Source organism: Coregonus clupeaformis, unplaced genomic scaffold (assembly GCF_020615455.1).
Source record: "Coregonus clupeaformis isolate EN_2021a unplaced genomic scaffold, ASM2061545v1 scaf0007, whole genome shotgun sequence".
NCBI classification, from domain to species: domain Eukaryota; kingdom Metazoa; phylum Chordata; class Actinopteri; order Salmoniformes; family Salmonidae; genus Coregonus; species Coregonus clupeaformis.
The window spans coordinates 471,655-494,177 of record NW_025533462.1 but is presented as its reverse complement, the minus strand read 5'-3'; the positions used below and the strand labels follow the sequence as shown (position 1 = coordinate 494,177).

Genomic DNA, 22,523 nt, shown 5'->3' with positions numbered 1-22,523 from the left:
TCATTGACAAGATCCTCCCGTGTAGTTCTGGCCTGATTTCTCACTGTTCTCATGATCATTGCAACTTCACGAGGTGAGATCTTGCATGGAGCCCCAGGCCGAGGGAGATTGACAGTTCTTTTGTGTTTCTTCCATTTGCAAATAATCGCACGAACTATTGTCACCTTCTCACCAAGCTGCTTGGCGAAGATCTTGTAGTCCATTCCAGCCTTGTGTAGGTCTACAATCTTGTCCCTGACATCCTTGGAGAGCTCTTTGGTCTTGGCCATGGTGGAGAGTTTGGAATCTGATTGATTGATTGCTTCTGTGGACAGGTGTCTTTTATACAGGTAACAAGATGAGATTAGGAGCACTCCCTTTAAGAGTGTGCTCCTAATCTCAGCTCGTTACCTGTATAAAAGACACCTGGGAGCCAGAAATCTTTCTGATTGAGAGGGGGTCAAATACTTATTTCCCTCATTAAAATGTAAATCAATTGATAACATTTTTGACATGCATTTTTCTGGATTTTGTTGTTGTTATTCTGTCTCTCACTGTTCAAATAAACCTACCATTAAAATTATAGACTGATCATGTCTTTGTCAGTGGGCAAACGTACAAAATCAGCAGGGGATCAAATACTTTTTTCCCTCACTGTAGGTCAGCGTCTATTTAAAGTCTATTAAGTAAAAGATCACAAAAATGCAGTCAAGTCAATTAGAAGTTTGAGGCTGCACATATTGACTCCAGCCCCATTTCCCCCCATGGGCCTTGAGCGTTGTTAGAAAGAGGACCGATTTTAGGTAATTGTTCACTTGATAACCTGTACCTTTAAAAAAAAAAAAAGGCAATGCAAAGTTTAATGGCCGTTCTCAATAACGAAGCACCTCTCATAATGTGAACAGTCAGTCATCTTAAGTCACCGCTCTGTTCCCTCCACATCACCATCATTGATGTGACAGAGCAGATAGAATAGGAGCAGACGGGAGACAAACACAGGATAATAACTTGTCCCTGGGATGACGCCTCCCGAGTGGCGCAGTGGTCTAAGGCCCTGCATCGCAGTGCTAGCTGTGCCACTAGAGATCCTGGTTCGAATCCAGGCTCTGTCGTAGCCGGCCGCGACCGGGAGACCCATGGGGCGGCGCATAATTGGCCCTGCGTCGTCCAGGGTAGGGGAGGGAATGGCCGGCAGGGATGTAGCTCAGTTGGTAGAGCATGGCGTTTGCAACGCCAATTCCCACGGCGGGCCAGTATGAAAAATAAAATAATGTATGCACTCACTAACTGTAAGTCCCTCTGGATAAGAGCGTCTGCTAAATTTACATTTTACATTACATTTTAGTCATTTAGCAGACGCTCTTATCCAGAGCGACTTACAGGAGCAATTAGGGTTAAGTGCCTTGCTCAAGGGCACATCGACAGATTTTTCACCTAGTCGGCTCGGGGATTAGAACCAGCGAGCTTTCGGTTACTGGCACAACGCTCTTAACCACTAAGCTACCTTACTTAAATGTAAATGTAAAATGACGCTTCATCCTCTGATCAAACGAGGCCTAAATCAGGGAGGGACTCCACAGCAAATACATGTGGAAAAAAGAGGCTGGAGACCATGTGTTCATGCTACTATGATCACAGCCCAACTCCTGAAGAACTCCCTTTTGAAGGTGGTTATGAAAACAGCAGCTCTTTCTGTGTCATTTTTAAAAATTGGTTTTCAGGGCTTAGTTTGTCGTTTCCTCTAACCAGGTCTTCATATGCGGCTCACTGCAATGCAACACCTCATCACAGAAAGGGCAAAGTCACCACAGAATCTGCAAGTGAAGTGTGAGTTCCAAGTTGAATGAACCGTCAGTGCAAGGCCCAGAATTTCAACGTCTTGTGCCAGCTCGGATTGGTTCAGCTCTCTAGATTTAATGCTCAAGCTATCAACTGGATTGGCAATTGATAGGTTTGATTGCACATTTGGCACAACAAGCTTTTACATTTTAGTCATTTAGCAGACGCTCTTATCCAGAGCGACTTAGTTAGTGCATTCATCTTAAGATAGCTAGGTGTGACAACCACATATCACAGTCATAGTAAATACATTTTTATTTTTCCTCAAAGTAGATAACAGCAAATTTGGAATTAGTAAGGGGAAACACTCAAATGCAAATGTTTAGTTCACAAAAGGGTGAGGAGGAGGTGTGAGGGGGGTGGGGGGGTTGCTTTGGGATTATTTAAAATACTCTTTGAAGAGGTAGGGTTTGAGATGTTTTTGGAAGATGGCCATGGAATCTGTGGTCTTAGCTTCAGGGGGAAGCTGGTTCCACCATTGCTGCTCCATAGGTAAGTACCATGGTCTTGTAGTGGATGCGAGCTTCGACTGGAAGCCAGTGGAGTGTGCAGAGGAGCGTGGTGGCATTGGAGAATTTGGGAAGGTTGAACACCAGGCGGGCTACAGCATTCTGGATAAGTTGCAGGGGTTTGATGGCACAAGTGGGGAACCCAGCCAACAGCGAATTGCAGTAGTCCAGATGGGAGATGACAAGTGCCTGGATTAGGACCTGCGCTGCTTCTTGTGTGAGGTAGGGTCGTACTCTACGGATGTTGTAGAGCATGAACCTGCAGGAGCGAGTCACTGCTTTGATGTTGGCAGAGAACGACAGGGTGTTGTCCAGAGTCACGCCAAGGGTTCTTTGCACTCTGGGAGTTGTCAACCGTGATGGAGAGGTCTTGGAGCGGGCAGGCCTTCCCAAGGAGGAAGTTGTGCTTGAGGTGGTGAGCCGACATCCAGGCTGAGATATCTGCCAGGCACGCAGCGATGCGTGTAGCCACCTGGGTGTCAGAAGGGGTGAATGAGAAAAGTCGTTGAGTGTCATCCGCATAACAATGATAGGACAGACCATGTGGTGATATGACTGCGCCGAGTGACTTGGTGTATACCGAGATGAGGAGAGGGCCTAGAACAGAGCCCTGGTGGACACCAGTAGGGAGAGTATGTGGTGCAGTCACAGATCCTCTCCACGTCACCTGGTAGGAACGGCCTGCCAGGTAGGATGCAATCCAATAGTGTGCAGAGCCTGAGATGCCCAGCCCTGAAAGGGTGGCGAGGAGGATCTGATGGTTCACGATGTCAAGTGTTTGCTTCTTGAGGAGGGGAGCAACTTATGCCATTTTGAAATCAAAGGGGAGACAGCCAGTGGTCAGTGATGAGCTGACGAGGGAAGTGAGGAATGGGAGAAGGTCTCCAGAGGTCTGTAGAAGGGAGGAGGAGGGGACTTGGATTGTCGTTCAGCATTTTAGAGGTGATATGTCTTGATTTAACCAATGCTTTCTCATGCTTTATGAAGCTTGTATAAAAGCTTTTAGACTAATGAGAAAAGCAGAAATGTCTACAGATAGTTCCTCTAGTGCTCTTCTTGGAATAGATGGAGGTGAAATCCAGAAACGCTTGGACATGGCAAGAGCATTTGGGACTGTTGCGATATTTATTAGACCTTCAACGTTTAGTTCCCCCTTTTTTAGTTCCTTCTGACAGGTATTTAAGAGACCTCTGTAAACGTTTAAGTGTAGCTCCTTTGTTCCGGGCATAGCTAGCCTTACCTTACTTAGCCTGTCATGCCCTCTGTTGCCCCCCAAGTCCCATCACCCGTGGCTAAGAGGTGCTATTCAGGAACCCTTGGGGACTGGGCGAGCTAGAGGCACGGCTGGCTACAAAAGTCGCTTAGTTGTGAAATTTGCATTCCGACACCGTGTTGATATAAATAGTATTTTTTAGACTCGCCCAGGTGAATAAGTCACCAGCTGACCACACCAGCTACCCCTGTCGAGGGCTATGGAACTTTCCTCTTCCAATAAAACAAACCAGAAGGGACCAGTCAAATGTGTGGCGTCTTCAGTGTTAAGAGCATAACCTTGGTCTAGGATTTATTGAGCTCAAGTTTAGACGGGAGGTTCAGGGCGCCACACAAGCAAGTCATTGCCTTTTATAGACGTTGTCATAATGTTCATATTTTGGCAAACTCCATTACTTGGCAGTATGTCTCTCAGCTGGTTTCAGCTGTCTCTCTGTTTAGTGTTCATTCACTCCCCATCTCCTCTCTCTCGCAGTCACACACACCTAAAAATGACAGTTAGCTCGTGTCCATCCCTCAACAAACTGTTGACTCACCATCACCGTGACTCGACAATAGGCCACAAGCAAACAGCCCATTGTGAAATCATTTTGGCTTCTGCCAGTTTAAAAATATGCCCTGCTCCCCATGTGGAAAAGGTAAACACGAGAGAGGAATATTGAACTTAATTTTCCCACTGTGTTCGTGTGAGACGGCGGAGTGTGGCAAAGAGCAGTATCATGGCAACGGCTCGCTCTCAGCAGAGGAGGCGGGCGATCGGCAGCATGCCATCTCCACTCTGGCTTGGCGCGGCGTATTAGTAAACGTTCATAGTCACAAAGGCTTAGAGGAAATGGTGAGCTAAGACCCCCCTACACACACACACAATGGTAAGCTGCCATACCGGTGTGACCCAAAGCTTTTTAGAGCTCTTTGTGCGGCGCAGCGCTGTCAGCAAACGTCTCAAAAGAACCAGGTAAATTGGGAGAGTGTGTCAGAATTGAGTGTGCAGGTTTTTTTTAAAGATAGGTATGCGGGGGGTTTTAAAGCTAGGTGTGAAGACTTACATATTGAATTGACCTATTCCTTTTCCTCACTCGCAGCCTCGCCAGTCTAACGCAGTTTAAGGCCCGCCGTGAGTAGTACTGCCATGAGTCTAACGCTGGGCCCCATTGTGTTCAGATTGAAATGGCCCTCTTAAGCTTCCACGCGGCTTGATCATCAGCTTGTGAATAAAGCCTGTCCTTCCTTTTTGAGGAGCACCACTGTCACAATTTAACACCTCGAAGTGCTTCGCGTCCCCCTTTTCAGAGTGAGGTAAACGGCTCTCTCAGGGGCCCATTGTTACCTGGGCCCAATTGTCCTGTCTCACCCACCCACCATGTCAGTGTGTCGACAGCACTGTAGGTCTCCTCTGAAAAGGTTGGTCAGATTAAAACCCTGCGGCCCTCTGATGTACATACATTCTCCTCAGATTTTGAATTGCTATAGGAATAGCTGTCACCCTTTTGATGTGGGGCTCTAATAAAGCAGTATGTCCTTTCAAAGTTGAAGCCAGATTTCTAAAGGGCCTTGGCCTGTCACGCTGCTGCCCCCCATCCACTCAAATCTCTCTATTCTCTCGCTTCTTGTCTTTCGCAGGAGGAGCAGAACAGAGGCAAGCCCAACTGGGAACATCTGAACGAGGAGCTGCACGTCCTGATCACGGTGGAGGACACACAGACGCGCTCCGAGATGAAGATGAAGAGAGCCTTAGAGGAGGTCAAGAAGCTCCTGGTGCCTGCGGTGAGTAGTACTGCCATGAGGGTTAGTCAGTTTAAGGCCCGCCGTGAGTAGTACTGCCATGAGGGTTAGTCAGTTTAAGGCCCGCAGTGAGTAGTACTGCCATGAGGGTTAGTCAGTTTGGTGCCCGCGGTGAGTAGTACTGCCATGAGGGTTAGTCAGTTTGGTGCCTGCGGTGAGTAGTACTGCCATGAGGGTTAGTCAGTTTAAGGCCCGCCGTGAGTAGTACTGCCATGAGGGTTAGTCAGTTTAAGGCCCGCAGTGAGTAGTACTGCCATGAGGGTTAGTCAGTTTGGTGCCCGCGGTGAGTAGTACTGCCATGAGGGTTAGTCAGTTTAAGGCCCGCGTGAGTAGTACTGCCATGAGGGTTAGTCAGTTTGGTGCCCGCGGTGAGTAGTACTGCCATGAGGGTTAGTCAGTTTAAGGCCCGCAGTGAGTAGTACTGCCATGAGGGTTAGTCAGTTTGGTGCCCGCGGTGAGTAGTACTGCCATGAGGGTTAGTCAGTTTAAGGCCCGCAGTGAGTAGTACTGCCATGAGGGTTAGTCAGTTTGGTGCCCGCAGTGAGTAGTACTGCCATGAGGGTTAGTCAGTTTGGTGCCCGCGGTGAGTAGTACTGCCATGAGGGTTAGTAATGGGCAATTGTCCTGATTTATCCTATTTATTTTGTTATTTTCCGTGATAGGGAAAAAATATATTTTTGGGTGCCAGCGGGCATCTTTCAATTAAGTGAGATTTTGTGTGGTCTAAATAAGTCAACTGGCTAGTTTGCCTATCTGTAAAGAGAAGGGCGGGCTGTACATTGATCCTGCTGCTCTGATTGGATATAGCGAAGCTGTATTTCTCCTTCTACTCACTTAGCTTCATAATTTCACCTGCTCACTTCTCCTCACATGTTTCAGTGTGATCATATAGATTGCTGTCTCCTGTTAGCCTGCTACTACGATAAATCAAATGGCGAGGACGTTTGCTAGCAAAGTATCTAACAAGCGGGGCGAGGGTAAGGGAAAAGGGGAAAACGCTGATGTGCGTTCTGACGGAGTGACCACAAACTTGTCTTCCCACAGCAAGTTGAAGAGACAGATACACCCTCTGCTCCTAATCTGCAGCTTTTCTGGTCTAGAAACCGGCAGGGAGATGGCTATTTTGCCAACATCTACTTAGGCATATTAAAACGCTTTTGTGTTTTCCGATCTTGAGAATCATCCGATCAGACTATCAACTGCCAATTTACGGTTATGATTACAAATATGAGTATGGCCAGGTCGGCACTCCCCTAGTCTGTGTTACACAGTGGGGTAGCTGTAAACATGAACACAAGCAGGCTATCACGATAAGCCAACATTTCAGTTTGCCTGGAGAAAGGACTAGAACAAGGCATGTCACTTTCATCCTCAACCCAGTGGAAAAAACAGACGGCAGTATGCGCCCTGTGAGAGTGTGAGCGCCATATTTCCCCTGCGTTCACTTCCTCACATGATGCCGGAGATGGCCATCAGGAGGCATGGACTGCGCAGCCGCAGTGCCCGGTTGCCCGCGGCGAACAGACCGGCCGGACAGCTGCACCTCCGGATCCCCTGTCAGGAAGCGAGGTGGAGGGGGTGCTGACCCGCGGAAACTGGGCCAAGGCTCAGCAGGCCAAGCCGCCACCCTTTCGTAAACGGGTTTATTTCAGGGGATGGACGGGGGCCATCAGGGGCCCATCACGTCACCACGCAGGGACCCCCGGCACAGTTTGGTTACACTCTCTCCCAGAGCCCTGGCATCACTAGAATGGTTTCAGTCCATTGGCAACAGAGAGAATAAAGCCTCAGCTCAATTCCTTTCTCCCTTGTTTTGAGATGAATCCTCAATCCTCCATCATTCCCATTTCTCTTTGTTGCTGTTTATGAGCGAGGAAGAATTTCAACCTCTCACGGCGTACGACACCAGAGGTTGAAGCAGCGATGGCGGCGAGTGACTGTACTGTCTGTGTGGATGACGCAGCATGAGTCACTGTCAGCCAGGGTGGGCGGGAGATGAATAAACATGCATGTACACCGCTCATCCCTCGCTTCCCCTCTGAAGTAATCAGCCGCAAAGAGCCACGCTTATAGTCAAGCTGAGTGTCACCAGAAATAGAATTCTTCCGTAAATATATCTTACGTTATGCTGTCATGCGTAAGCTCACTTTGATGTCAAGTGAGGAGAGCAGTAATGGAGGTTTTCCCTCTACCTTTTATCACAGGAAAGTTTAGTTAATGATCCGTTCTAGTAATTCAAAAGTAATTTCCCTATTATACAACCCTCGCTGGCGTTGTGCCAGTTCGTATCAGCACAGCGACAAGCCCCTTCCATTTCTATGTAGGGCTAAAAAATATAGTTCAGAAGCTGCCGTGAAGCTGCCTAGTTTGTTGTTGGCTAAGTGGAGTATCTCTACTATTACTTGTGATAGTCCTTTGTGGCTTCCCAGAATGGAGGCTCATTGGGGTTTATCTCCCCATTAAGTCCCCCAGGGGCTCTCTCTCTCTTCTCTCTCCTCTCTAGTGTTGTCATTGTCACCGTGGGTGGGTGGGCAGCCCGGGCTGGCAGTAATGCCCTTTAACGTGCTAAACTAAATTGGATTAAAGCTGTGGCAATGTCTACCCAGCAACACACTTTTTAATGAAGGGCATCTTCTCTGCATTTGGCAGCGTGAAAGTGTCTTTATTAAATCGCTTGGGAAACAAATGGGGTCACAGTTTTTTTTTACTTTCAAGGAAATTCTTTACGCTCCCCGTCAGACCTGGCTGGGGTTGTTGTCTTGAGAGAAGGATGAGACGCTGACTATAGTTGTCTGTTTGGCCTTGTGGCAATAGCTATTTCAGCCTCGTCTTGTAACAAAAACTGACACCCTTGTGCTGAAGTAAGTAAGCCTGATTTCTGATGGCAGTTTGAAATTGAAATGGGAGCCTCTGCTAGTTGATTTATGTGTTGGCTGATATTGAAACAGGCGTTGTGGGTGGTGTGACGTATGTCCCACCCCTCTCTAGACCACTCCCACCCCACGAGCCAGGGAGCTTGACTGACAGCAAGGAGAGGGTGCTGATGGGAAGTTGCAAAGGTTCAGCTATTCCGCCTCACAGCTCCCGGTCCCGTGAACTTTTCAACTCCCCACAAACTGGAGGGAGAGATGAGAGACAAGAAATGACGGGAGGGGGAGTTTGATTGAGCTGCTCTTTCAAGTGTGGCTTTATACTACTGATCCAGCCCTTCACACCCCCTCCTCTCTCCCCTCAACCCCACTGCCACCCGCCTCATCTTGCTGCTGATGTGTGCCACAGAGCCTTGCTCTCATGTCATGTCTACTGGGTAATAAGACCCTAAACACTGCCTCCAGCATAGCCCTGCAGAGCACCTGCACTAACCCCCTGTGGCATCCTAGTCAAAGTGATTCGAGCCAGGTAGCCTATGTGATCCTCCTGTTCCCAGTGACAGAGGAATGGATGAATTGGCACTCGGATTAGGGTTAGTGTGATTACCTCAAAGCAGGCAGGAGATGATCAAAACAGCCGAGTGTCACCCAAAAGTGATATCAGAGAGGGGGGTACACTCAATGTGTGTGCGTGTGTGTACAGTACCAGTCAAAAGTTTGGACACACCTACTCATTCAAGGGTTTTTCTTTATGTTTACTATTTTCTATATTTGTAGAATAATAGTGAAGACATCAAAACTATGAAATAACACATATGGAATCATGTAGTAACCAATACAGTGTTAATCAAATTAAAATATATTTTATATTTGAGATTCTTCAAAGTAGCCACAGCTTTGCGCACTCTTGGCATTCTCTCAACCAGCTTCATGTTGTCTGGACCTATGGCAGTCTATGGGGGTGCCACAGGGTTCAATTCTCGGGCCGACTCTTTTCTCTGTGTATATCAATGATGTCGCTCTTGCTGCTGGTGACTCTCAGATCCACCTCTGCGCAGACGACACCATTTTGTATACATCTGGCCCTTCATTGGACACTGTGTTAACAAACCTCCAAATGAGCTTCAATGCCATACAACACTCTTTCCGTAGCCTCCAACTGCTCTTAAACACTAGTAAAACTAAATGCATGCTCTTCAATCGAACGCTGCTGGCACCCGCCCACCCGACTAGAATCACTACTCTCGGCGGGTCTGACCTAGAGTATGTGGACAACTACAAATACCTAGGTATCTGGTTAGACTGTAAACTATCCTTCCAGACTCACATTAAGCATCTCCAATCCAAAGTTAAATCTAGAATCGGCTTCCTATTTCGCAACAAAGCCTCCTTCACTCATGCTGCCAAACATGCCCTCGTAAAACTGTCTATCCTACCGATCCTTGACTTTGGCGATGTCATTTACAAAATAGCCTCCAACACTCTACTCAGCAAATCGGATGTAGTCTATCACAGTGCCATCTGTTTTGTCACCAAAGCCCCATATACTACCCACCACTGTGACCTGTACGCTCTTGTTGGCTGGCCCTCACTACATATTCGTCGCCAAACCCACTGGCTCCAGGTAATCTATAAATCACTGCTAGGCAAATCCCCGCCTTATCTTAGCTCATTGGTCACCATAGCAACACCCACCCGTAGTATGCGCTCCAGCAGGTATATCTCACTGGTCATCCCCAAAGCCAACACCTCCTTTGGCTGCCATTCCTTCCAGTTCTCTGCTACCAATAACTGGAACGAACTGCAAAAATCTCTGAAGCTGGAGACTCTTATCTCCCTCACTAACTTTCAGCATCAGTTGTCAGAGCACCTTACCGATCACTGCACCTGTACACAGCCCATCTGAAATTAGCCCACCCAACTACCTCATCCCCATATTGTATTTATTTTGCTAATTTGCACCCCAGTATCTCTATTTGCACATAATCTCTTGCACATCTATCATTCCAGTGTTAATACTAAATTGTAATTATTTTGCACTATGGCCTATTTATTGCCTTACCTCCATAACTTGCTACATTTGCACACTGTATATATATTTTCTATTGTGTTATTAACTGTATGTTTTGTTTACCCCATATGTAACACTTGTGTTGTTGTTTTTATCGCACTGCTTTGCTTTATCTTGGCCAGGTCGCAGTTGTAAATGAGAACTTGTTCTCAGCTGGTTTACCTGGTTAAATAAAGGTGAAATAAATTAGGTAGTCACCAGGAATGCAGGTGTGCCTTGTTAATAGTTAATTTGTGGAATTTCTTTCCTTCTTAATGCATTTGAGCCAATCAGTTGTGTTGTGACAAGGTAGGGGGGGGGGGATATAGCCCTATTTGGTAAAAGACCAAGTCCATATTATGGCAAGAACAGCTCAAATAAGCAAAAATAAACAACATGAAGCTCAGTCAATATGGAACATTTCAAGAACTTTGAAAGTTTCTTCAAGTGCAGATGAAACTGGCTCTCATGAGGACCGCCACAGGAAAGGAAGACCCAGAGTTACCTCTGCTGCAGAGAATAAGTTCATTAGAGTTACCAGCCTCAGAAATTTCAGCCCAAATAAATGCTTCAGAGTTCAAGTAACAGACACATCTCAACATCAACTGTTCAGAGGAGACTGCGTGAATCAGGCCTTCATGGTCGAATTGCTGCAAAGAAACCACTACTAAAGGACACCGATTAGAAGAAGACACTTGTATGGGCCAAGAAACATGAGCAATGGACATTAGACTGGTGAAAATCTGTCCTTTGGTCTGATGAGTCCAAATTTGAGATTTTTGGTTCCAACTGCCGTGAGATGCACAGTAGGTGAACGGATGATCTCCGCATGTGTGGTTCCCACCGTGAAGCATGGCGGAGGAGGTGTTATGGTGTGGGGATGCTTTGCTGGTGACACTGTCAGTGATTTATTTAGATTTCAAGGCACACTTAACCAGCATGGCTACCACAGCGTTCTGCAGCGATACGCCATCCCATCTGGTTTGCGCTTAGTGGGACTATCATTTGTTTTTCAACAGGACAAGGATAAATAAAGATAAACCGTGGAATGAGTAGGTGTGTATGTATGTATAATATATATATATAATATATGTGTGTGTATATGTGTATATATGTGTGTGTGTGTGTGTGTGTGTCTGTATTAGCTATTATAGAAACCATTTCATTAACATCCAATGCAGCAAGGTTTGTGTAGTGCTGTCATATAGAAATATACCCTATTGAGATACTTGGTCTAGTCTTGAAAAGGAGAAGCTAGGAAGGCTGAACACATTTGCCACGGTACTTACAAAAGTATGCAGGGATTCACGTTCACACCAAGCTGCTGCCAACTGTCATATATTATATATTGCCCTAATTTGATCAGTTTGTTGTACTTGACCGTTATATTTGTTTGCTTAATTGATGGATGGTGCTCACCCCCGTAACAATATTACTACCTCTCCTCGCTGTGCCCTTGCCGTAAAGACGAGGCTTCGCTCTCAAAGTCTTCAGCTCAGATGCCCAACCGTGACGATCAATGAATGTCTCTGTCGCCCATCACTCTGGCCATCTGCCTCCCACTGTAAGACCCACACACATAATTTCCCATGGAAAATCAGCTCCACAGTATGGATATTAGTTGAGGTTATTTTCTTACTGCTCAGGTACAGCAAGGAGCGGTTAGTGTTGAGCCAGTAACCGAAAGGTCGCTAGTTCGAATCCCCGAGCCGACAATGTGAAAAATCTGTCAATGCGCATATGAGCAAGGCACTTAACCCTAATTTCTTCAGGGTCGCCGTTGATAATGGCAGACCCTGGCTGTGACCCCAGTCTCCGATGGTGTCTCGAACTTTTCACAACCTTGCGGCAGGTAGCCTAGCAGTTAATGTTGCATATGCCGTTATCAACGGGATATGTAAAAAAACACATTTCCAATTCATGCGTATTAATACACACTTGTACATGTGTGGGATAAAACAAATACTGTATAAGCACCCACTAAATTCTTGTTATTATTATTACCTCCAGTGGGTTATTTTAGCGTTATCCAGCAGTTTCTGCTGTTATTTCTCAGCTGGCCTTCATGTCGACGTTTAACACGGCACAGGCAGCAGCAGCATAATGTTATTTTCATGTTTTTTTTTGTCTTCGGAATTGGCCTACCAGACTGTCAGCATGCCCATCGCCCCTGTCAAGATGCTCCCTAGGCTTTGGAAGATTGTGGGAGTCTAAGCTGCGGTAAAGGCCAAACCCGGTGTCAGATTACTTTGGTGCCGCTGACGACACGCTCGGTTAATCGCCGGTAGTAACGATGGCAGAGGGAGATGCATCTAAACGACTTCTGGATAATTGAATCCAGGAGCTGATGTCTAAATATTCCAGAGGGCGAATCAGAGCTCAGAATCAGAGGGAGAGAATGGGCTGCTTCTCAGATTACTTCCACCACAGTAATTAGCTTTTCAAATCTGTTAAAAACCTGACCAATTGGTTTCCTCTTTAGGAGGTTGAAAGCCCTGCAGTCTTGTTTTCCCGTGCCACCATCACACCCATCACCATCACCACCACCACTATCACACCCACCACCACTATCACACCCACCACCACCATTACCACCCCATCACACCCATCACCACCCCATCACTATCACACCTCCCTCTCTTAGCCACACGTAAATAGCAGTAGTGGTGTTTAGCGTGTTGGGGGACAGTAGTGGTGTTTAGCGTGTTGGGGGACAGTAGTGATGTTTAGCGTGTTGGGGGACAGTAGTGGTGTTTAGCGTGTTGGGTGACAGTAGTGGTGTTTAGCGTGTTGGGGGACAGTAGTGGTGTTTAGCGTGTTGGGGGACAGTAGTGGTGTTTAGCGTGTTGGGGGACAGTAGTGGTGTTTAGCGTGTTGGGGAACAGTAGTGGTGTTTAGCGTGTTGGGGGACAGTAGTGACGTTTAGCGTGTTGGGGGACAGTAGTGGCGTTTAGCGTGTTGGGGGACAGTAGTGGTGTTTAGCGTGTTGGGGGACAGTAGTGGTGTTTAGCGTGTTGGGGGACAGTAGTGGTGTTTAGCGTGTTGGGGGACAGTAGTGGTGTTTAGCGTGTTGGGGGACAGTAGTGGTGTTTAGCGTGTTGGGGGACAGTAGTGGTGTTTAGCGTGTTGGGGGACAGTAGTGGTGTTTAGCGTGTTGGGGGACAGTAGTGGTGTTTAGCGTGTTGGGGGACAGTAGTGGTGTTTAGCGTGTTGGGGGACAGTAGTGGTGTTTAGCGTGTTGGGGGACAGTAGTGGTGTTTAGCGTGTTGGGGGACAGTAGTGGTGTTTAGCGTGTTGGGGGACAGTAGTGGTGTTTAGCGTGTTGGGGGACAGTAGTGGTGTTTAGCGTGTTGGGGGACAGTAGTGGTGTTTAGCGTGTTGGGGGACAGTAGTGGTGTTTAGCGTGTTGGGGGACAGTAGTGGTGTTTAGCGTGTTGGGGGACAGTAGTGGTGTTTAGCGTGTTGGGGGACAGTAGTGGTGTTTAGCGTGTTGGGGGACAGTAGTGGTGTTTAGCGTGTTGGGGGACAGGCAGCTCATTTAGATCTATAGCAGATATGCTTTTACTGGAGAAGAGGGGTTGGCAGTTGTGATGGAAGTCAAGGTGACACTGTTTGTTGTGTGGCAGAGGTGGCTGTGTGAGTGATTGACAGAGGTGTCTGCTGGACATTATGGGTCTAATTAATCCTGATTGGCTCCCCGGGCCACTGCTGCATCTATTTGAAGGGCTTCTTGGAAAAATTGACATCCAAGCAATGACCAGTCTCCTTATAGACACACTTACCACTCGAAAGATAATTTTCCTGGAAATAAATGCATTTGCTAGTATGTCTGTCTACTATTAATCATAACTCAATGCCAGTGCTACTGTAGGCTAAACCCTTACTGCACTAACCACTTGTACAGTATTAACATAAAAAATAAGCTACACGTGTTAGCACATTACACTGCATTGTTCAGTTTGTCTTTGAGGTTAAAAAGAAGCGTCTGGGATCCAGTAATTAGCATCCTCATTTACGCTTTAGTTTATTTGTCTGTCTGTTGTGAGGACCCTTGTCCTCGGGCGGTCGAGATAAAGCACGCGAGGGTTCGGTGTTTTCATTGAAGTTGCAACTTGGGAGCTCAGGGAAGTTCAAGCCGTTGCGTGGGCGCAGTTAGCTGCCATCGTTGTTATAGCTTCATTGTTTTGTAATGTTTTGTTTCAGCTCTGCGGCTGCTTTGAGGCACAAAGTTTAAAAGAGATAGTCAGCCGGCTTCTCTCTCTCTCCCCTGTCCTCCTGAATCTTCCAGAAAACCATGAAATTCCAGGAAAGGAGGGGTAGAGAAGAGGGGGGGAAAAGGGAGAGCGAAAGAAAGAGAATGCACTGCGCCCCCACAAAGCTTGCGGCGTCTCTCCCTGAATGGACCCGTCCTTGCCGGGAACAAAGTGACTGTATTAGCAGCTTGAGCAGAGCAGCCCCCAGACTGATACATAATCTGCTTCACAGCAGGGACACTGTCCTCTTCTCTTTTTTACATTTATTTTTGTTGGTCTTTCAGCCTTGTACAGTATTTCGGCCTTGGATTCAGATTTTTAACAGATATATTTTAGTCAAGCTATCTTTTATCTTATTGTCAACTGCGATCTCATACAGCTTCAGACACCATACAAGTTGATGTCTCGAAGGATAACACGCTTCTGCAGTTTCTCTCTCAGTATGAGACTCAGAATTGCAATTTTGTTCAGCTCGCGCTCCTGTCATCTCACCAGCTCCAGACTGCAGTGCCAGGTTTGAGACCTCCCTCTCACTCATCCAGCCTTCACTCTTTCCACTGAGGAAAAATTGGGGGCATCTTGTTCTGGAGACAGATGGTCCATAATGCACACCAGGCGTTGTGGTCTGCAGGGCATCGTGTGCCACGTCCGCCCAGCTCGGCCAGGAACACGAGGCACCGGTCGGCCTGGTGGACGCTTGATCACGGGCTGCCCAGTTCTCCGCCATCAATAAACACCTTTTCTTCCTTCTAGCGCATAATCGTTCGCACCTCCCCCTATCAGCCGTGGTATGACAAATGAGTACAAAACACCATCTGGCGGTTTCCATCCATGTGTGCCTCTCCAATTAATGATGTTTACTCTCCTTACTTGCAAATAAGACTGCAGTATTGTCTTTTAGAGAGAAGAAACATAATTATCTTCCTTGCATGGGATTTAGCCCGCAAGGAAATGGCTGGCATTCATGCGGAACGCGCGGTATGCATTGTCTAGTGGTTTAGTCTGTTAGGAACTATAATGATTTGAAAAGGTAGATGCCCAGTAACGTACCCACCAAAACAACCGGTCTGCACCTGCATATCATTCCAGTTTTAGTAAGACGTGTCACTCCGACTCAGGCTCAAACAACTGCCTCGGGACCTGGAGAAAGGGATCATGGGGAAACGGGAGCGTCCTAGGCCCCGAGCCTCTAACTCCCCCCCCCCCCCACACACACACACTCAGTACTGGCTGATGACGCGATATTCGCTTGACCAATGAAAGCAGCCGGATGAATTTCCTCTGTCTGTGCGCATAGAAACTACATAAACATCTTGTATCTAGGGACACACTAGCTGGCTCAAACGAGGCTTAAAACTCTATCGCAGAGTAGATTTTCAAATCCACCTGGCATACTTTCCACCCGGCTCTTAATACCATAATCAAGCTAATTAAGTGTTTGGATTGGGAGGTTAGACACAGAAACCATTTAAACCTGATGGGTTACAGACCTCCAATTCCACCCCCCTCTTCCCTTCCACCTGCTTTATTTCTGCATGGATGTTAATACTGCTAATTGCTTGCTTTTACTTTACTGACCTCTGCTTTAGAACTCAAAGGCTCTGCTTTAGAACACTAAGGCTATGTCTCTTTGTGTCTGAATGCGGCAGCTTCAAACGTGGCTGACTGACAGGGCTACCCTGGGGAAGGGCTACCCTGGGGAAGGGCTACCCTGGGGAAGGGCTACCCTGGGGAAGGGCCTGCCCTCTGCCCTCTCCCTCTGGACCCTATTATCATCCTGCTAGTTCTAGTGGTTTATCTGTCCTCTCACCCTTGTGCCCTGCTCATAGACCTGGTTAGCCACTCAGACTCACCGCACCACACTTGGTATCTTGAGATTAAGCGCATTCCAATAAGTGGCCATTTGAAGTATGAAACGTCCTCATTAATGAACTCTAACTGATAGGGTAATATGAATGGATTGCATCCCATTTTACTTGAGGAAACCACTTGCGCCTTTCGACAAATCTGCCAATATCGATGACTGCGGATAAGATAGTTGCTCAAGTACCGTGCAAAAGTAACCGTGAACAGTGTTCAATCACATCAGGTGAGACCGTTGTTCCCATGTTAATCCCTCTCTTGCTTCCTCAGTGGGATCTGCCAGTTCTCCCAAGCAGCAGATTAGAGATACAGTGGGGGAAAAAAGTATTTAGTCAGCCACCAATTGTGCAAGTTCTCCCACTTAAAAAGATGAGAGAGGCCTGTAATTTTCATCATAGGTACACGTCAACTATGACAGACAAATTGAGGGAAAAAAATCCAGAAAATCACATTGTAGGATTTTTTATGAATTTATTTGCAAATTATGGTGGAAAATAAGTATTTGGTCACCTACAAACAAGCAAGATTTCTGGCTCTCACAGACCTGTAACTTCTTCTTTAAGAGGCTCCTCTGTCCTCCACTCGTTACCTGTATTAATGGCACCTGTTTGAACTTGTTATCAGTATAAAAGACACCTGTCCACAACCTCAAACAGTCACACTCCAAACTCCACTATGGCCAAGACCAAAGAGCTGTCAAAGGACACCAGAAACAAAATTGTAGACCTGCACCAGGCTGGGAAGACTGAATCTGCAATAGGTAAGCAGCTTGGTTTGAAGAAATCAACTGTGGGAGCAATTATTAGGAAATGGAAGACATACAAGACCACTGATAATCTCCCTCGATCTGGGGCTCCACACAAGAACGGTGAGCAAAAATCCCAGAACCACACAGGGGGACCTAGTGAATGACCTGCAGAGAGCTGGGACCAAAGTAACAAAGCCTACCATCAGTAACACCAGGGACTCAAATCCTGCAGTGCCAGACGTGTCCCCCTGCTTAAGCCAGTACATGTCCAGGCCCGTCTGAAGTTTGCTAGAGTGCATTTGGATGATCCAGAAGAGGATTGGGAGAATGTCATATGGTCAGATGAAACCAAAATAGAACTTTTTGGTAAAAACTCAACTCGTCGTGTTTGGAGGACAAAGAATGCTGAGTTGCATCCAAAGAACACCATACCTACTGTGAAGCATGGGGGTGGAAACATCATGCTTTGGGGCTGTTTTTCTGCAAAGGGACCAGGACGACTGATCCGTGTAAAGGAAAGAATGAATGGGGCCATGTATCGTGAGATTTTGAGTGAAAACCTCCTTCCATCAGCAAGGGCATTGAAGATGAAACGTGGCTGGGTCTTTCAGCATGACAATGATCCCAAACACACCGCCCGGACAACGAAGAGTGGCTTCGTAAGAAGCATTTCAAGGTCCTGGAGTGGCCTAGCCAGTCTCAGATCTCAACCCCATAGAAAATCTTTGGAGGGAGTTGAAAGTCTGTGTTGCCCAGCGACAGCCCCAAAACATCACTGCTCTAGAGGAGATCTGCATGGAGGAATGGGCCAAAATACCAGCAACAGTGTGTGAAAACCTTGTGAAGACTTACAGAAAACGTTTGACCTGTGTCATTGCCAACAAAGGGTATATAACAAAGTATTGAGAAACTTTTGTTATTGACCAAATACTTATTTTCCACCATAATTTGCAAATAAATTCATTAAAAATCCTACAATGTGATTTTCTGGAATTTTTCTAATTTTGTCTGTCATAGTTGACGTGTACCTATGATGAAAATTACAGGCCTCTCTCATCTTTTTAAGTGGGAGAACTTGCACAATTGGTGGCTGACTAAATACTTTTCCCCCACTTTATCTGGAACCCCCACCTCTCTCACCACAGCCCTAAAGCAAACTAAATAACAATAAACATGTATTTTCTCTACACTAGATGCTAAACCATTGCGTGCTTGCAGGGACTACAAACGCGTGATTGACGTCGGCTCAAGACCCCTGCCTGGCGTCTCTTCACTCCAGCAGACCGAGATGGAGGCAGAGCAGAGACAGTGGAAAATGCATTCCCAGATTTGCCAGGATTTCTGTCCACACATTTTGTCTTGTCCCTCCGCTTCCATGCACTGGGATTGGTAGATGGCAGGGAAGAGTGAGAAACTGGTGTGAGTCGATAATTATCTTTGCTTAGCGTGAATGTGCAGCGTTTATCACTACAGAAATGGGCACGCAACCAGCGAACTCCCTTCTGTAGGCCTAAACCAAGTTTGCATATGTTCCTTTCCAGTTTTTTTTCCAGAATTTGGATTGTCTCGCTGAGCATGGATCATAAAGAGAAATAGATATTCCAGTTCATCACATTTGCTCGGGTGCCAGGATAACATTGTCGATGCATAATTTATAACATCAGACATCTCCTTTGTTGTATGTTTGCTTTAGTTTGCTAGCACTTAACATGACTGCTCGCTCAATGTTCCCTCGCTCTCGGTGGGGTTTGGAAAGCCTGCCTTTCACCACTGTATCCTCCATTTAAAGTACCTTGTCTCTGTGGCCCAGAGGCCTTCAGCTTTCAGTTAAATCTTTGATACCACACACAAGAGGCCGCAGATGTCTTGTATAACTAACTGGTGGTTACCAAAGCTGGAACCCTTTTTTTGTCGGTTAGGGTTAAAACCTTTTTCTACCATGGATAGTGTAACGCAACGATATGTAACAGGCATGTTTGCTTCTGTGCAAGGAACATGTTGTTGACCCTGACATTTGCATGTCGTGCCTGCGCTGGGCCCATATGTGCATCCGTCCTGATTAGCTCTCTCACATGGGGCACACAGGTGGCAGTGACCCTGAGAAGAGGCCTTCCTGTGGGGCAACAGGCTGGTCTCCCCCTCCCTGTGTGGAGGGCCTGTCACTCAGTCGTTAATCTGCCAGCCCTGGCCTCTCACACTGTGAAGGACCCTGGAGAAGGTTCTGGAACCTGGAGCTAACAGCCAAATCCTTCTTCTTGAGGTATCCGGAGCGAGCTAGTTCTAGCCAGCAGCTGAAAAACTTTTTTTTTTTTTTTTTGTATTTTCTTCTCAAGATAAAGCAGTGTGTTATATAGCTTATTTTATTTTATTCGAATTTGAAAATGCAGTGTGTTATTGTTTGGCGCGATACAGAATTACTATTTTCTCATCTTTGATGAAATGGGATCTAATGTGCCAGTTATGAACAAAGTTTAGAAAAGCTCCAGTAATATAAACATAGCATCTAGTGACTCAGTGACTGGAGCTTTTCTGAACTACAGACGGACGCTGTTGGAGGAGACGCTGGTATTTACATGAATGAGCCGGGAGTCACAGACACTTTTGCAATGGAAGAGCCTTAACAGCCTTCATTTCCTCCCTCCCCGCTGTCCCCGTATCATTGGGAATCTGGTCACGAACTAGGCGAGAGAGAGAGGGAGGGAGAAAAATGCAACGTCGGGGAAAGATTCATATCGCAATAATAACGTGGCGGTGTGGCATCATTCATGTGAGAGCTCCACCAACCTGCTGAAACTGACGGATGGGCAGTGCAGTGAAAAGGCATCGTGGCACAGTCAATTAGACAAGGCCATCCCACCGCTGTGCCAACTGGAAGGCTCCGTTCCCCCAGTCAGGCTCAGTCCCTAGTCTGGTGGAAAGTCACCTCCAATGCGACTTTCAAAAGTTTGCACACCCACACAAACACCCGCCTGATTTGTCAACCAGTCACCGACTGTAGCCTTTGCATTTAGGTCTAGTGAGAAGAACCCCCCCTGACTTTAACCGTAAAGCCTTTATAACCAACCTGATTACACCCCACATCCTTTGGGGGGGGATTGTCTTTCCCCCCTGTCGCTCTCTCTTTGAAGGTAACCCTAACCCCTAATCCTTTCAGCTGGAGAGACCCTAACCCTAATCCTTTTAGTTGGAGAGACGCTAACCCTAACCCTAATCCTTTCAGCTGGAGAGAGAGGAGATGCTGCAGTGTGGAGCTGTTGTTTGTGCTGCTGCTGCCGGCTACAGTATGCCCCCTTCCCCAGGACCCTGAGGGGTAATTATCCATCCACATGGCTCTGGCCCGGGAACTGCTAGGGCTCGGCTCAGGCAACTGGTGATGCCCTCGGACCCGGCTCAACAGAGAGGGGGAGATCGAACTCCTTTCATCTCTCGCTCGCTCCCTTTTTCTGTCTCTGTGTCTGTGTGTGTTTAAGCAGGGAAAAATGGGATTGTGTACAGCTCAGCATTTGGAGGCCCCCTCAAATGTGATGCTTTACTTTGCCTTCAGTCTCTCTCTCCCCTTCTCTCTTTCACATCAATGCCTGGCAACGCATCCTGTTGCGCTGCTCATTGAAATTGGTATTGTGCGTAGGACATTGAGCAGGCGCCGTAATAAACCAAGCCTTCCACTTCCCATTGTCTCATCAGCTTGTTTTACACCCTTTCATTTGTCTGAGTGCACCTTAGCATTTTACTATGTCCCCAATGTTGGCATTAGCATCAGCCAGCCACTGAGTCAGTGGCCGATCCTCGTAATGCTCATCACATTGACCCACGACCTTCCCCGTGTCCTTGACTACTGAGGGATCACTGCCTCAGCGGTTCGTCCCTGGGTCAGTCCAATGATGGGGGTACTTTGCCTGGCAACCAGCCCCGCTTCTGTACCATAGCCTACCAGCTGATCCCCCTCAGCTCATGGTCCAGGCTCAGCCCGACAGTTGCTGATGTCTTTTCCAACCTCGTCATGTGATGTGACCACATTGTACCCCTATCCACCATCAAAATGCCCCCACGCCCCCTTTCTAGAGTCATTTGCCCAATCTCCCCCAGTCCAGAGGGCAGCAGCCTGCCATGGGGGTGGGGCTGAGGGTTAGGGGAGGGCTCTCATCAGCTTTGACTCAGAATCTCGGAATCTGATGCAAATCCGGCAGTATTTAAACCTCCGCAAATCATCCATGGCCAAATCCCTTCAAGATATTCCCGGCTCAATTGGACTACATTAAAGGATCACAGGAACAGAACAATACATCTGGCAAAGGAGAGGAGGATGGGAGGGAAAGGGGGGAGAGAGGAGCAGGGGGAAGAGCGAGAGAGAGAATCATGCTCCGTCTCAAGCGGGTTTACAGCATGTTTTGCCATTGGAAAACATGGATCGCTTTAATGTTCACTCTGTTTTTGTTTCAGAATTTTTCCTCTGACTAAGTCCTGTTGTTAGCTGGTAATATCTTCTTTGTCGAGGCTGGCACAGGCAAATACACATTCATAATGTATACATTCAAATTCTCGTATTAAATCAGTATATTTTCGTAGTTTATTTATATTGTACGCCTCCCGTTACATAACACTCATAGTTTCCGAGACTATATACCAGGATGTAGCCAAACTTTCCAGTTTCCTATCCAGTGTGTACTTTAATGCTTCTCACATTGGGAGTGTTAGTGTCAGAGACCATGCGAGAACTGCTCTCTGGAGTGTGTAGGGAGGAGAGTAAGGGGGGAAAAACATATCTTCTCTCCGCAAATTCTTCCTCGGTAACGAGCCACTGTGTATGTCAGGCAGCCCTGAGTGCGACAGGATATTGATGGTGCTGCTGCTGAGAACCAAGGTTGCCCACTCCGGCCCAATAAAAGCTCCTAATAAGCCCCATACATCCAGCCTGCACAGTGACAGGGCCTGCCATATTGTCGCACAGCTATGCTAATGCTAATTCCCCACACAACTTTCCCTCCAAAAAGTGACTGTACTCTGGAGTCTGGATTGGCAGCGGAGGGGCGGAACACCTCTGGTTTGAGTTTCTAATCTGACTAACTGGTTAGGGTCGATTCTAATGACTGCAAGGGGATTTTGCCTTGCTAATGAGGTTAGCGCTAGGCTAACTTACTGACGTGTCTTTTAAAAGTGAAGGAGCTGAAGCAGCTTTCTGTGAGTGAAGGGAGGGTTTTGTTTAGATGGGCAGCCTAGTGTAGCGCAGTGTTGCAGACGATTGCGTCTTAAGTCTACTGGGAGATGAACGGTGAGGGGAGGAAAATTGCCTTTGAAATGTGTGGCACGATTTGAAGTGGGGACTAAACTGTACTTTCTCTCTCCGCTTTTCTCTTAAAT

At 47.0% G+C, this 22,523-nt stretch overlaps 1 protein-coding gene across 4 annotated transcripts in view; it reads left to right on the top strand.

The window, feature by feature from the left end:
* qkia (QKI, KH domain containing, RNA binding a) overlaps window positions 1-22,523 on the top strand; it is a 108,529-nt gene that overhangs the window by 62,698 nt on the left and 23,308 nt on the right. For all 4 annotated transcript variants that reach the window (XM_041847147.2, XM_041847144.2, XM_041847145.2 and 1 more), the window contains exon 4: window positions 5,220-5,363. In XM_041847147.2, coding sequence (XP_041703081.1) covers window positions 5,220-5,363 — 144 coding nt within the window. The remainder of the gene's footprint in view (window positions 1-5,219; window positions 5,364-22,523) is intronic.